At 38.2% G+C, this 16,393-nt stretch overlaps 1 protein-coding gene across 1 annotated transcript; it reads left to right on the plus strand.

Moving 5' to 3' along the window:
* Positions 1-923: 923 nt before the first annotated feature.
* LOC125780210 (uncharacterized) lies at positions 924-9,639 on the plus strand. Its single transcript, XM_049462026.1, has 2 exons — positions 924-2,129; positions 8,649-9,639. The coding sequence occupies exons 1-2, from the start codon at positions 2,106-2,108 to the stop codon at positions 9,246-9,248; spliced, it is 624 nt and encodes a 207-aa protein (XP_049317983.1). The 5' UTR covers positions 924-2,105; the 3' UTR covers positions 9,249-9,639.
* Positions 9,640-16,393: the final 6,754 nt, after the last annotated feature.

The following is a 16,393-nucleotide window of genomic DNA, read 5'->3' on the forward strand; positions in this document are numbered from 1 at the left end:
TAGTTCATACTTTTACGCAACTTTGTATAGATTGCGTAGTGCATCTGTACTAAAAAACCGATTCTACACCTCAATATAAGTGTTGAGATGAGCTCCAGTCACCCGAACTAATTCAACTCAAGGGCATCACTGATCAGTGAATACAACACTCTCCACATCGACATGTTTATTAGAAAAAAAACAGGGCATCACTGACCAGTGAATACAACACTCTCCACATCAACGCGTTAACCAAACGGTTTTTGTTCCAGTTTTCATCTTATACCAACGAGAAGGTGACGCTGTGCTTTTTTTCGTTCTACACAGTTCGAGAAGTCACGTTAGCCGCTACACACGCGCCCGCACCGTCTTTTTAAAAACCATTTTTGAACTTTGCAATTTTGGCACCCTCCGGTCTTTTTATATAAATAATCGAGTCGTTCGGCGTTTGTAACATTTCATTTTTACCTACAACTTGCGTTTTACACCAAATCATAATTTGACTAAATTTATAAGTGCTTATGTGAAGTAATCGAAGCAATACCCGTTTATCCAACGGCGTTTGTAACATTTCATTTTTTCCTATAACTCTTGCGTTAAAAATTGTTAAACAACACCGAAGTTGTGAGATAGTTCTAAGTGAGCCGATCTAGTGCGTTGATTGAAATGTATTTCTAAAAAATTCTGTATCTCAATATTCCACTTTACCTATATACAATAATATTAAGTGTATTTTTGCTAAATAAATAAGTAAAAATTATATTTGAATGTACATGAAACATAAAAAATTATATATACACCTATGCATACATGAACAATATTAGTTTGTGCCTTTTTCGCTAATTCAATAAAAAAGTTAAATAAACAAGCAAATTCAAATTTACTCGAATCTGTGCCCGTAAGAGAAATTGACGTATTATAACTAAAAGTAAAGTGCGGCGCTTAGTGAAGATTCAATCATTCGTGAAGCTGAAAAGTAAATAGTAATATATACGTCCTTTTACATTTATTTACAATTGTTAATAACTGATAAGTAAACATGGTCCTTCGAGGAAAAAAGAACGGCACTATGGCGGAAAATTAAAATAAAAACGTTTAAAAAGTGAATAGTGGAAATTCTTGGCGTACGGTAAAACAAATTAAAATCAAAGCGGTTCAAAAATAGTGGAAATTCTTGGCGTACGGTAAAACAAATTAAAATCAAAGCGGTTCAAAAATAGTGGAAATTCTTGGCGTGCGGTAAAACAAATTAAAATAAAAACGTTTAAAAAGTGAATAGGGGAAATTCTTGGCGTGCGGTAAAACAAATTAAACCCAAAACGGTTAAAAAGTGAATAGTGGAAATACATACATATACATAGATAAAAACAGTTACAACTTTTACACAGAAGATAAAGATTTTCGGAAAGGTGCAGTGACAAAGTGAACACATATACACATATATTATGCAATCGTAAAAAAAAAAAAAAAAAAAAAAAAGAAAAAAAAAACCGACAAGTGATTCGGCTGATAGCGCGGCGTGTAGCAGATTTCCACATAAATTTGTGTACTTATTTTTCTGCAAAGGCAAACAGAAGCAGTTCACTTGTAAAATCAATTAGTTTTTACAAATACGTAGAAAACGAAAACGTATTGCAACAAATTTTTATTTTACGAAGTGGAAACATAAAGAGTCACATATACAGTGCATACAGATTACAACAACATTTTTTAATAAATTCCAAAGCAAATGAAAATGGTGTAAATGTGAAGTGAAAGAATATAACAAAAAGCAACAAAGCAAAAGCAGTGAAGATTTTGTATGTGACTAGTTTCTCCAATGTTTTCTGCCCCCTTACCTATTATTGGTGTTGGAAAATAATTATCGATATTAATGTGAAATAACCCTGCAAGACGGGTAGCTGTTAGCAAACGTGGAAATATTGATACTATACGATCAAAAAACAAACGGGCGTGCAACTAACATATAATGGAAAGAAACTCAATCTAAACGGGCGCGGAAAAAGAAAAAAAAAAAAAAAACAGTAAAATAAAATAAAAATAAATAATAAAAGTAATTAAATACATCAAACAACAAATACACCGGACCCAACCTGCGAAGACAAGAGGAGGACATCAACCCCTATATGGAAACATTTACACCCCCCAAAGTGAGTCGTATCGATTCCTACTAGTATCTTAGCACTTTATATATGTATGTATGTATATGTATGTTTGAAGCCCATATTGGCAATACTAGTTCAAAGTATTTCAAAGCGGTTGTGTAAAACAAAAAAAAAAAAAAAGAGATACACAGATGTATACATACCGACTAAATACACAAAATAAAATCAAACATACATAGTTATTCTATATACATACATTACCATATATTACAAGTACATATATTTAACAAAATATAAATAAAAATTTATAGTAACATATATTTGGGGTACTCACAACCCGTCGTAAAGCATCAAAAAAAAAAAAATCGTAAAATTATACAGTTTTACACTGGTTTAAAAAAAAAAAAAAATTTTGTTGGGTTTCATACCAAAATGAGTTCACACATTTACAATTCTCGATGATATGTTTTCGAATCATTATAACTTATAACTCTAGGAGACTTGTGAAAACCCTAATTATCGATACTAAAAATTTTGACATCTATACGTACATACAATTATATATATATATATATATACATAGATAAATAAATAAATATTTTCATACGTACTAATCTGTACATGCTCACATAGTACGTACTTTATTCAAAGTGACCGCTTTAACGAGTACACAAACAGGGACAGTCAGAAAAGTCCGCATATATATAATATATAAAGTTTAAAACCAAACTGCATACAACCGCTTAAACGCTAAATCTGAAAAACGCGTATTTTATTACTTTCAACAGAAATTAAAGCTCTTATCGACGCGAAAGCGCTTTACGGTTCTCTAAATTTATTCGTTTGCTTTAAATCAGAATATTGTATATGTATACATATATTACCATTTTTCATCTAAATGAACACAGATTCAAAGGAATCTAAGGCTCATCAATTTCTAAAAATACCAAAAATGATTTCGGATGAAAAAAGTCCATGTACACCGGCAGAAGCTACACGCTCGAAGCAAGGTGCTACAAAACAAAAACGGGGTAAAGACGTCTCGTACGCTAAATTTTTATCAGAGAGTGACAGCTTAATACGATACTGCACTCGATTCTCATCTTCGCCGATTCTAGATAATTCTGAATCGGTACTAGAAATCAAGAATCAAAACCTTGACAATTTTTGGACACGTCTCCAAGCGGCCTATGACGCCATTGTAGAAACGGATGATTCGGATCTTCCGGAAAATTTCAAAACCTCGGCTTACTCCAAATATGAAAATTGTCTTGACCAATATGAAGAGACAAAAGCCATGATCTCTGATCAATTAAAATTAACAAGGTCAATCGCACCAAATCCACAACTGAGAGTAGAGTTACCACAAACACAGGCCCAAGAGGCAAGTTCAGGTATTCACCTCAAAGTGCCAGCATGTGACACAGAAATTTTTCATGGGGGTTATGAACAATGGCCGTCCTTCCGGGACATGTTCACCGCCGTTTACATAAACCACCCAAAGTTATCTAATGCACAAAAATTGTATCACCTCCGATACAAAACAAAAGGTCAAGCAGGCGTCATAGTAAAACAGTTCGCTCTTAATGACAACAATTTCAATTTAGCTTGGGAAGCTTTAAAAGAACGATACGAGAATGAAAGAATACTGGTCGACAGACAAGTGACCATATTAATGAATTTACCAAAAATTCAGAGAGAAACAAGTGAAGAATTCATAAAACTTCAATCCACTGTTTCGAATTGTTTGTCGGTTCTAACGACACAAAAAATTCCCACTGACAATTGGGACCCCATACTGGTAAACATATGCTCCGCGGCATTACCAGAAAAATCGTTGCTTTTGTGGGAGCAATCGCTCTCCTCGCGAAGAAAGTGCCCAACGTGGCAACAGATGAAAGATTTCCTAACTTCCCAATATGAAATCGCGGAACGGGTAGATAAAAAAATGGTCAGAACTAAAAACGTTCAACATGACCTAAATCGCAGCTTCATGCGACCCCAAGCTAATAACAACAACAATTTAAATCGTAGTTTTTTCAAAACGCAATCGTTCACTTCCGAACAAAACAATCATACGTCATGCGAACTATGCACAGGAGGGCATAAACTCAAATCTTGCGATAAGTTTAAAAAATTGAATATTAATGGAAGGAACAACTTTGTCAGATCAAAAAGACTCTGCACAAATTGTTTGTCCCATTCTCACAATCTAAATAATTGCGAAAGCAAATTCAATTGCGTATATTGCCACAAAAGGCATCACTCAATGTTGCACTTCAATAATTTCTCCAAAACACCCCAAACTAGCGCTTTCCCAAAAAGAGCCACGGGTTTAGTTGCAACCGCAACTCCCGAATCTCAAAAGTCCGAAGTATGCCAAGAAACCCCTTGCTGCTCAAAGGCGGTAAAAACTCAAACGCTACACAGCGAAAATCAAAGTAGGGTACTACTACCCACAGCAGTCGTCTCCATCGAACATCGAGGAGAACTGTTTAAGCTCAGAGCCCTAATAGACCAAGGATCACAACGATCTTTCATAGCGTCTAGGGCACAAAATAGGCTAAAACTGCCAACAAAACAAGCCAACTTTGAAATTACGGGAATGGGCGGACGAGTAGTACAAAACTCAAGTAAAATCTGTCCCATTACCCTAATTTCCCCCCAAGCGGATAAGCGCATTCAAGCAGATGCAATAGTCTTACCGCAACTAACCAATATGTTACCAAGCTATCACATAAATAGCAAGCAATGGCACAAGGTTACACACCTAAAGCTAGCAGATCCCAACTGCAACACCCCCGCTCAAATAGACCTTCTATTAGGCAGCGATCTCATATCGCAAATTATACTAGAGGGTGTTGAGAAAATTTCTAAAACACTACTGGCGCAAAATACCATTTTCGGATGGGTCCTAAGTGGACTAGTTGCGGAACCAGTCACAGCAATGACAACTCAAGTTGAGGAAATCTCAAACGAGTACCTCAATTCACAATTGAGAAAGTTTTGGGAGTTAGAAGAACTCCCCTCCATTTCAATTACAACACCAGAAGATCAGTATTGTGAAGACTTTTACAAAGCCACAGCTACTCGATCAGCTAATGGTCGGTATGTCGTCCGACTACCACTAAGACAACAATTTCCAGACACACTCGCCTTAGGTCACTCTCGCACCTCTGCAATGCAGCAGTTTCTAAGTATGGAAAAAAACCTACTTAGAAAAGGGGAGCTAAAACAAGATTATGATGGTGTCTTGGAAGAATATCGTCATTTAAATCACATGGAGGAAGTAAGCCCATGTGAAAAAATCATAAGAGGCAAATATTACTCTTTCTACTTGCCACATCATGCAGTAGTAAAGCCCGAGAAAAAAACAACCAAAGTTCGAGTTGTCTTCAATGCCTCAAAAACCACTAGCTCGGGGAACTCCCTAAACGATATCCTGTTTACGGGACCCACGCTCCAACCTGATTTAATGCTGCTTATTCTAAACTGGCGTAGTTTCAAATACGTATTCAACGGGGACGTCGAAAAAATGTATAGACAAATAGTCGTACATAAAGACGATCAAGATTTTCAGCGCATTATTTTCCGAAAATCCCCCAATAGTCCACTTCGCGACTTCAAGTTAAAAACAGTTACCTTTGGCGTAAACTGTGCCCCATATCTAGCCATCCGTACACTCCACGAACTGGCAGAAGACACAAAGTCAGAATTTCCTCTGGCAACAAAAATCTTAAAAACACAAACGTATGTAGACGATATTCTGTCTGGGAGCCACAGCCTCTCACAAGCATACGAGTCCTTATCACAAGTGACAAAGGCCCTCAACACAGCAGGGTTCCCCCTAAAAAAGATTACGGCAAATCATCCAAATATATTAAAAGACATACCAAAAGAAAATTTGTTGGATACTAATTTCCTCATATTCGAAGAGGAAAGTACCACAAAAACTCTAGGCATCCAATGGAATGCGGTATCGGACCAGTTTTCCTATACGACCGAGTCCATATCCGCATTATCCGCCGTTACAAAACGCCAAATTCTCTCTTCTGTGGCAAAACTTTTTGACCCCGCAGGATGGCTTTCGCCAATTATGATACAAGCCAAAATCCTGATACAAGAACTATGGCTAGATGGTACCGACTGGGACGAGCAAGTAAAACCACTTCGTCTAGAAAAGTGGTCCCAGTTCGCGAGTAATCTGAACGACATCTCGCAGATACAAATTCCACGGTGGGTAAACTATTCTCCCGAATACAAAGTGGAATTACATGGCTTCTGTGACGCCTCTGAAAAGGCATATTGTGCCACCATATATGTGCGCACACAAAGCGATACCGCAACCACAAGCCACTTATTAGTGGCAAAAGCAAAAGTTGCGCCTCTAAAAACGGTAAGTCTACCACGACTTGAACTATGCGGCGCCCTGCTACTAGCAAAACTAGTTTCCATGGTGCAGACCCACTTAGACATGGCAAAATACAAGCTATATCTCTGGTCTGATTCCGAAATAGTCCTAGCCTGGTTGGAAAAACCCCCACATGCGTGGAAAACATATATTTCCAACAGAACGTCTCAAATACTTGACTTAGTAGGAGCAGCCACTTGGCGACACGTAGCCAGTGCTGACAATCCTGCCGATCTAGGTACAAGAGGGTGCAAACCCCTGCACCTGGCCACCACCACGCTCTGGTGGAATGGCCCTCGATGGCTAGCAGAATCTTCCGATTCTTGGCCACAATCGCCGCTGCGCAACATAATTGCGCCCGAGAGTCGAAAAATCCACACCTACTACACAATCTTGGAGGATAATGACATCCTTGAACGATTTTCATCGTTCCCCCGAGCCCTCAGAGTCGTCGCCTATATGCTCCAGTTCATAGAACGACTTAAACATAAACTGAAAGGAGCAACTTACCCCCAATGCGATACATTGACGCACCAAGCCTTACAAAAGGCAAAGGTCGCTCTTATCGCATCAACTCAAACGCGCTACTTCAGCCGCGACATAGCATCACTAAGAGAATCGAAGCCGATTGATAAAAAAAGCTCCCTCTTAGTGCTAACCCCGTTCCTAGACACGAAAGGGCTGCTTCGGGCCAATGGTCGGCTTGCCAATTCAAGCCTAACATACAACGAGCGCCACCCTATAATAATACCTGAGAAATCTCCATTTGCCACATTATTCCTACATTACATCCACATATTAATGCTACACGCCGAAAACCGTCTCATGCAGCATGTGGTACGACAGGAATATTACATTCCACGTTTGAAGCCCCAAATCAAGAAATGCATTTTCAGGTGCAAGATCTGCACTATGCATAAACAGAAAATGCGAACACAGATTATGGCAGCACTTCCACCGGAACGCTGCAACTTTGCTCCGCCTTTTACCACTACAGGTGTAGATTTTGCTGGTCCTTTCCAGATAAAGGCTTCCATGCTAAGATCTCCTACCCTCATGAAAGGCTATGTGGCTGTTTTTGTCTGTTTCACAACAAAAGCAGTACACCTGGAGCTATGTACTAATCTGACCAGGGAGGCTTTTCTTGCCGCATTTGCTCGCTTCGTCGCAAGACGTGGCTTTCCTTCAAAAATCATGAGCGATAATGGCAAAACATTTATTGGCGCCCAAAGAGCTACCGAGAAACAGTTTGTGGAGTTCATGAAACAAGTCTCACCTGACATTGTTCAAAAATACGCCCCTCAAGGTATAAACTGGCAATTCATCCCCCCAAGCGCTCCTCATATGGGTGGTTTATGGGAATCAGCGGTAAAGAGCTTTAAATCTCATTTCAAGAAGCTCGCTGGCAACCTCAAATTCAATTATGAAGAATTCACGACATTGTTAACCAGAATCGAAGCCGTTCTCAACTCACGGCCTCTCGCTGTACTCTCGCAAGACCCCTCCGACTTTGCTGCCCTTACCCCAGGGCATTTTCTTAAAGGAGCGCCCATTCTGGCCACACCTGAGCCAGGCGTGGAGTCGCTTTCCTTATTAAACCGATGGGAACGAATTAAAATTCTCCATCATAATTTTAGCCGACGATGGAAAGAAGAGTATTTAAAAGACCTTCACAAGAGGTATAAATGGAAAATCCCAGAACGGGCTCCAATGCTTGGAGATTGTGTCCTAATTCACGACGATTGTCTCCCCCCCACAGAATGGCGGCTTGGCCGCATAGAGAAACTTCACTACGGTTCTGACGGTCACATCCGGGTGGTTGATCTCCGTACGCAAAACGGAACGCTAACCCGGCCGCTTGTAAAATTATGTTTCTTACCAACTGCCGCCACTTACGAAAACGCAAGTAATAACCCTGCCTAAACTGATCCGAAAGTTCGGGAAAAAGACAATAAATTAATAATCTCATTAAGAAAACAAAAAAAAAAAAATGATTACAATAAGCCTCAAGCCGTAAGACAAACGTAGACCTACATATATATCGCAACCCCATAGACGGACGATCATTTAGTCATGCGCCCTCACGTGGCATCCTGTTCATGCACGCTTACCGGCAATCAACTTATAACCATTACGATTTTCTCTTTCCACAGATCGATATGGATACACCGGTAACCCCCACGCCAACTCTCCGGTCGGCTGTTACTGTGCCTCGCTCCGGAACTGTCCCAGTAGCAGCGCCCCGAACCAACACGGCAGCAAGGGCGCCAACCGTGGCACGAAGCTCAACACGCGCATCACCGACGCCGGCGCCTCCGAAACCGCAACGCACCAGATGTCCGCTCTGTTGCCGCTCTCATAGGCTGCAGCATTGCTCTATATTCAAGGGGATGTTACCCGTACAACGCCAGAAGGTGGCACAGGCACATGGCCATTGTTTAAACTGCTTGGCCCAGTCACACGCCACGCTGGAATGCGAATCCGATACTTTGTGCCGGTTGTGTGCAAGACCGCATCATACGTTACTCCACCGGAACGCCGGAGATCCTGGCTCACCAACTGTACTCCGCCGCCGTACGGCCCCCCGACGATCGCAGCCTAACCGTGTGGCACGGCAACCAGAAGCGGGTTGGTCCTGGCGCCCCCTCAATACGACCTCCACGCGCAGCCAAATAAGGCCACAACCTCACCGCCCCACCGGCCTGAGCGGCGTTGTAGCTACGTTACAGGCACTACAGCGTCTACTAGGCTAGTACTCGCCTAGGGGGGGCAGGATGTTGAGATGAGCTCCAGTCACCCGAACTAATTCAACTCAAGGGCATCACCGATCAGTGAATACAACACTCTCCACATCGACATGTTTATTAGAAAAAAAACAGGGCATCACTGACCAGTGAATACAACACTCTCCACATCAACGCGTTAACCAAACGGTTTTTGTTCCAGTTTTCATCTTATACCAACGAGAAGGTGACGCTGTGCTTTTTTTCGTTCTACACAGTTCGAGAAGTCACGTTAGCCGCTACACACGCGCCCGCACCGTCTTTTTAAAAACCATTTTTGAACTTTGTAATTTTGGCATCCTCCGGTCTTTTTATATAAATAATCGAGTCGTTCGGCGTTTGTAACATTTCATTTTTACCTACAACTTGCGTTTTACACCAAATCATAATTTGACTAAATTTATAAGTGCTTATGTGAAGTAATCGAAGCAATACCCGTTTATCCAACGGCGTTTGTAACATTTCATTTTTTCCTATAACTCTTGCGTTAAAAATTGTTAAACAACACCGAAGTTGTGAGATAGTTCTAAGTGAGCCGATCTAGTGCGTTGATTGAAATGTATTTCTAAAAAATTCTGTATCTCAATATTCCACTTTACCTATATACAATAATATTAAGTGTATTTTTGCTAAATAAATAAGTAAAAATTATATTTGAATGTACATGAAACATAAAAAATTATATATACACCTATGCATACATGAACAATATTAGTTTGTGCCTTTTTCGCTAATTCAATAAAAAAGTTAAATAAACAAGCAAATTCAAATTTACTCGAATCTGTGCCCGTAAGAGAAATTGACGTATTATAACTAAAAGTAAAGTGCGGCGCTTAGTGAAGATTCAATCATTCGTGAAGCTGAAAAGTAAATAGTAATATATACGTCCTTTTACATTTATTTACAATTGTTAATAACTGATAAGTAAACATGGGATTTCGAGGCATGGTGTCAAAGAGAAAGATTGCTCAGTATGCTTTGACATTTAATAATGAATAGACTTACTAAACGAGCAAACGCTTGCAAATCATTGAATGTTATTACCTAAAATCAGTGTTCGAGTTCTTTTCTTTTTTATCGACAAATTTTGTTCAGCGATGAGGACTAATTTCTGGTTGAATGCTTACGTAAATAAGCAAAATTGCCGCATTTGGGGTGAAGAGCAACCAGAAGAAGCCGTTCAAGAAACTGCCCATGCATCCCGAAAAATGCACTGCTTGGTGTGGTTTGTACGCTGGTGGAATAACCATTGGACAGTTTATTTTTCAAAGATGCTGGTGGATCGCAACGTTACGGTGAATGGCGATCGCTATCGTTCGATGCTAACAAACTTTTTGTTGCCAAACAGGGAAGAACTGAAACTTGGTTGACATGCTGTTTCAACAAGATGGCGATACATTGCCACACAGCTCGCGATTCTATGGCCATTTTGAGGAAAAAACTTCGGACAAAAATTCATCTCAAGAAATGGTACCCGTAAGTTGGCCACCCAAAGATCATGCGATTTTAACGCCTTTAGACTATTTTTTGTGGGGGGGGGGGGGCTTACGTCAAGTCTTAAAGTCTACAGAAATAAGGCCAGCAAACTATTCCAGCTTTGGAAGACAACATTTCCGAAGAAATTCGGGCTATTCCGGCCGAAAATGCTCGAAAAAGTTGCCCAAAAATTGGGACTTTCCGAATGGACCACCTAAGACGCCCCAGCCGCGGTCAACATTTAAATGAAATTATCTTCAAAAAGTAAAAATGTCCTGAACCAATCTAACGTTTCAAATAAAGAAACCGATGGGAGATTTTTGCAAATTTTATGCGTTTTTTTTTTTAAAAAAAAGTTATAAAGCTCTTAAAAAATAACCCTATACAAGCAGAACAATTAATTATTTGTTTTTTTTGGTTTTAAACCCCACAACAAAGGGGCAAATGGTTTTTAAATTTTAAAAGGGGCTTACCACTACTAGATTAATAACAATTTACGGCCGCCACGATGTAGATATACGCCGCCTGCATATTATCTCCGACGCAAATAAAGCTGTTTTGCTGCCTTTTTGTTCATGCTTGTTTACCACTACTGCTAAAAGTGCCAGTTGTGTAAATTTATTTATGTTGGTGGGGGTAAAAGTGACACAACAACATATTTAATTTCATGGCTGTCACTATAAACACAGCTATAATTTTAACAGTGTGGCAGCAAGCGGCGCCTAGGCATAGTAACGAAGGGTAAGATAAATTGGAGGACAAGGGGAGAATCTTAAAAGAAAGTGGGAATACTAGGCAACGGACACATAAAAGCGAAGTGAGGACTGAAAGACTGCAAAGTAGACTTAAGAAAGTTGGAGCCAGGAGGCGTATGTGGAGAAGAAAAAAATTAATGACAACGATTAACAGCGAGAGAATTGCTATTCCAGCGAAATGTTATGTATGTGTAGAATGTGTTCACACAAAAATTACATACTGTTTGCCTATACATATAGACGTAGGAGTAGCTGAAATATGTAGTAAAAACAGAAGAAATTTAATTAGAGTCAAATGATGTCTAATAAAGCTGGGCGAGTAAGCTGAAAAATTGCAAAAGTCCGTTTCGGAGAGGGTCACAACGCGCAGTAGTTTTGTTCACACACATATGTATACATAAATATGGTCCATACACAAATAAACATAAAAATATACACATGCACATATTTCCAGTTCAAAATTTTTGTCGTAATTAAGTTTCAACATAATTTTATTGCAATAAGCACGCGCTGGCTCACTTTAACTACTTAAACGCTGATGTATGGTGTAGCATACATTTAGTCGCTTAATCCTCAGCTATATTATATAAGTAGTTGAATAGTGGACTACACAGAGTCGCTTAGACTTTGGGTTATAAATTACAGCACTAAAAGTGGCAGCGTACGTTTATCTATACACCTATATAATATACCGTATGTTTGTGTGTTAGTGGTCGTGCAAGTGTAAATTTCGCTTTGCAACACTGACATTTTTATGGCACCGACAGTCGGCAGACCTTGGAACTTCAATTGGCTAAAGCGGTGCTAGGATAATAAGGAAGAGTTATAAAGAGCCCTTGACATAAAAGGCATTGACTTGTAACCTCCGGCTAATAAAGCAGCTGTTTGTTGCTGAATTTAGTTGCCCAGCCATTATAGTTTGCAACGTCAGCTGTTGCTATAATGAAGGCACTTTAATTATTGCTGAAGCCAGACTTCCAGCTTCAATGTAGTCATTAAATATCGGTTTGGTGGCAATAAGAGAAGAAATGGGAGAAGTTGTCATTGTTAAAGCAATATGTTTAGGGGAATTCTATCAACATTTCGGGAAGGCTTCTAAGATACTCTAGGCGAGTCATTTTCTTTTCGTTAAGGAATTTTATTAAAAATTTCAGTTTTCATACTAAGCTATGAAATTATTGGAAGATTTTGTGAAAAATGTGTGACAGATTTTTGAGAACTTTGGAGAAATTTTTGTTCTTTTGAATATTTGAACATTTTTCTCAAAACTGTTTGGAAAGTTACCGTAGAAGCCGTGGACGCTTGTGCAAGTTGTTAGGAAATATCTTTGAGTTCTTTTGTGAAAAGGCTTTGGAAATGCTTTTAAGACTGTTTGAAAAATTTTAAAAATATTTTTAAAGATTTTGTATCAGGTTTTTTAGAAATATTGTTGAAAGCGTTTCGCTAAGCTTTTTGGAAATTTTTTAGAAAGCTTTCTGAAAACTTTTGTGAAAAATATTTGAAAAATTTTTGGGAAGTTACCGTAAAAGCTTTTTAACAAGTTGTCGTGAACGCTTTTTGGAAGCTTTTGTTAAAGCGGAAGCTGAAAGCATTTCCGAGAGTGTTTATGAAAGCTTTTGTGTCAATATTGATTAAAAAATTGCCCTCTTTAATGACTTTTGTTATAACAAAATCTTTAAAGGTTGCTTTTAAACATATTATAAAAAGAACTTTAACAAATTTTTCTAAAATTTTCTTAAACATTAAAAAAAACTCTCAGATTACGTATTAAAAAGCTCCCTTTAAAACTTTTGATGTTTTTTTAAAGATTTTAGATTTGCCATAAACGAAATAACCGTTGAAAGTGTCAAGTGACACACTCATGTCTCATGGAATTCTCCATAGAAATTAATTTTTGCAATTTTAATGCATTCGACTAGAATTGCAAATTTTTTCAACTGACAATTCTCAATCTCTCGTTAACCATTCACTAAAATTAAATGAAATTTATTACACACCTACCGCAAAAGCAATCGTTTTACGTTAATTTGCGGTACAATTAGTGTAAAATGTTGCATTTGCCAAATGAGAGTGGAAAGGACTTTCTTCTTCTCGCATTTAAAATAATTTTGCTTGTCATTAACTTTAAGATAACGACACTTTGGACTTTGACCTCTCGTGGCAAATACACTGTTAATAGAAACGACTTACAAACATTCATCGCACAATTTTAAGGGTTTGAGAAAATGAGTTTTTCATCCACTATATGTGTTTGTTGTTGTTGCACATTATGTTGCTGGGAAGGATATCTTCGATATGCCGGGGAATGACGCTGATAATAAATGTATATGTGCGCGGGTAGTCTTGTGTATGTGTGCGTGAGACCAAACAAGTAAATGTAAATGCACTCGATTACAATAATTACAGTAATGATGTGTCACCACTCAAGCTGATACCTGTGTACAAATAAGTGGCCATATGAGGTTCGCCATGTGAGTACGAGTATATGAATGTGGACTGAAAGTGTGAGAGAGAGAGAAAGAGAGGGAGAGTGGGTTGTAGCTTATATCAAATAAAATTCATCGAATACAATTTATAATTAAAATTGACTATGTATATTAGGTAGAATTAAAATAAAAATAAAAATTTGTTAATTTGAAAGCTAGTGTGAATCGGATTTGTTAGTAAATACTTGTGAAGTGGTAAATAAAATACTAGTTGCAATTGAGTTGAAAATAAACATATTTTTGGACTATGAATGAAATAACTATTTTCTCTTTTGCTTTAATTTTTCTCTATGGAACTAAGTTATTAACTGATTTATACGAAAACTAGTTTCAAATAAGATGAAAATAAACCAGTTTTTTTAGACTTCCCAACATAAAAATAAACTTTTCTTTTTTTATTGTAATATTTTTGTAAACTAGATAGACTTTACCTAACTAGTTGTGAACTGGCCTATAAAATATTTTATTCAAAATACTAGCTGACCCGGCGAACTTTTCGTCCCGCCCCCCAAATTTTATTTTTTTTGGAAGTCATAGACTCGTATAACTTTTACCACAAATAATATAAACTTCAAACAACGGCATTTTCATTTAATCACGTTTTTAATGTTTGTAAGCGCCATCTGCTGTAAACATACGCCCACTCAATACCGCTGTTAGCGCCACCAACTGGTGGATTGCTCTTTGCTAATAATAAACAAATAATTTGCAATAAATAAATAATGCGACTAAAAGGAGAAGTTAATAAACTATCCTTATCTTTTCAAGTTGAACCAAACTGCACACAGTGTTAAAAAATTTCATTTAAAATCGGTTCAGTAGTTTAGGGAGTCCATCGCAAAACAAACCAACGTGACACGTTGACTTGTTATATATTAAGATGTTGAAAATAAATTAACTTATTGGACCATGAATCATTGGTTATTTTGTTTATTATATTGGGAACTATTGTGATGTAACTAGTTTGGAACTAGTTTATAAGGCGTTAGTTATGATTTAACTAGTGTTTAGACGTTCAAGCACTATAACTTATTTATTCTTTTGCTCTTTAATTTGATTAGTCTCTAAGGAACTAGCTTGAAACTGATTCATAAAATACTTCTTATGAATCAGATAATTTTTATTACTGTCAACGGTTTATAATAAGTTTGTTTCTCCGAAGGGTCTGTTATTAATGATTTAAATTTAGGTTGGTATCGCTTTTATGCTTCAGGGGGATCTCTTTTAGACTTCTTAAAATAGCTCACTTCTGCTGGTAAATAGTTTAAGAATCGAAATTCTATGCGAATGCATTCAAACGCCTTGCCGTTTGTAATTCGTATTGCTCATACGCGGTAGTGTCCCCAAATTTAAGATGTAATATATGTTGCGTATACGCGACCGTGAAAATTGAGTACTTTAAGGTATAAAATAGGTACCGTTAATATAGAATTGGAATAATTGTTCATATCGAACCACTATAGCTTATAGTTGGTATACAAACTGCCCGATCAAAGTTCTTGTAAGGTATCTTTTGCATTTGTGAAGGGCTTCATAGCTTCACTGACATTCCGCATTTTTCAGATAAAAGGATTGACACTTTGGCACGAGCGAACGTGAAGGATAGTTCACGCGACTTTACAGCGCTCTCGATCCGTTACATCCTCATATATATGTTTGTATATATTGATAAGTGCGTGCGCGCTATAGTAGGTGTTGATAGTAGACAACACTATGAGACTTCATTTTCGGTGAGTCCCCGCTTGTTTTTTGTGTTGTTGTAGGGTGTCTTCAAGGGCTTTTATGTGTGTCTCTACCATGGTGCTTGAGCTGCTCAAGTGAGTGTAAGGATGATGAGAGTGAGGTGAGAAAATGAATTGTTAAAGTGTTTGGCGTAAGGTGGGTAGTGAGCAGAGCGAAAGAGAAGTGGGTAGCAAGCAGTGGTTAGGTAGCGAGGTGAGTTGTAGGTACCGTAGGAGATGAGTTGAGGCAGCAAGGGATGGTTGACTGCGGCGCTGAGAACTTAAGCAACATTGAACATGTGCCATGTTAAAAACACGTGCTTGCGCATATACTCGTATATATGTATGTCTATGTGTGTGTGTAGGTTTTTATTCATACCTACATACACATTCACAAGTGTTTTGCTGCCCATTCTTGGAATACTACTCATTATATTCATGCGCCACTTAAACACTCGAGTGACACTTGCAACAATATCGACAAATGCAACACCAACTGTCGGCTTAGCAATAACAGATTGATGACTAGCGGCCCTTTCTCAATTGATGCTGTCAACAGACTGCTGACATACGAGTATCATTTCATCAGTTTACTCATCTTGCACACACATACTAGTTTGTATATAGTATGCATATGCCCGGACGGAGTGTTCTATTCTATCGAATTTGGGCTCTCT

The sequence above is a fragment of the Bactrocera dorsalis genome, unplaced genomic scaffold (genome assembly GCF_023373825.1).
Source record: "Bactrocera dorsalis isolate Fly_Bdor unplaced genomic scaffold, ASM2337382v1 BdCtg214, whole genome shotgun sequence".
In the NCBI taxonomy this organism is placed as follows: domain Eukaryota; kingdom Metazoa; phylum Arthropoda; class Insecta; order Diptera; family Tephritidae; genus Bactrocera; species Bactrocera dorsalis.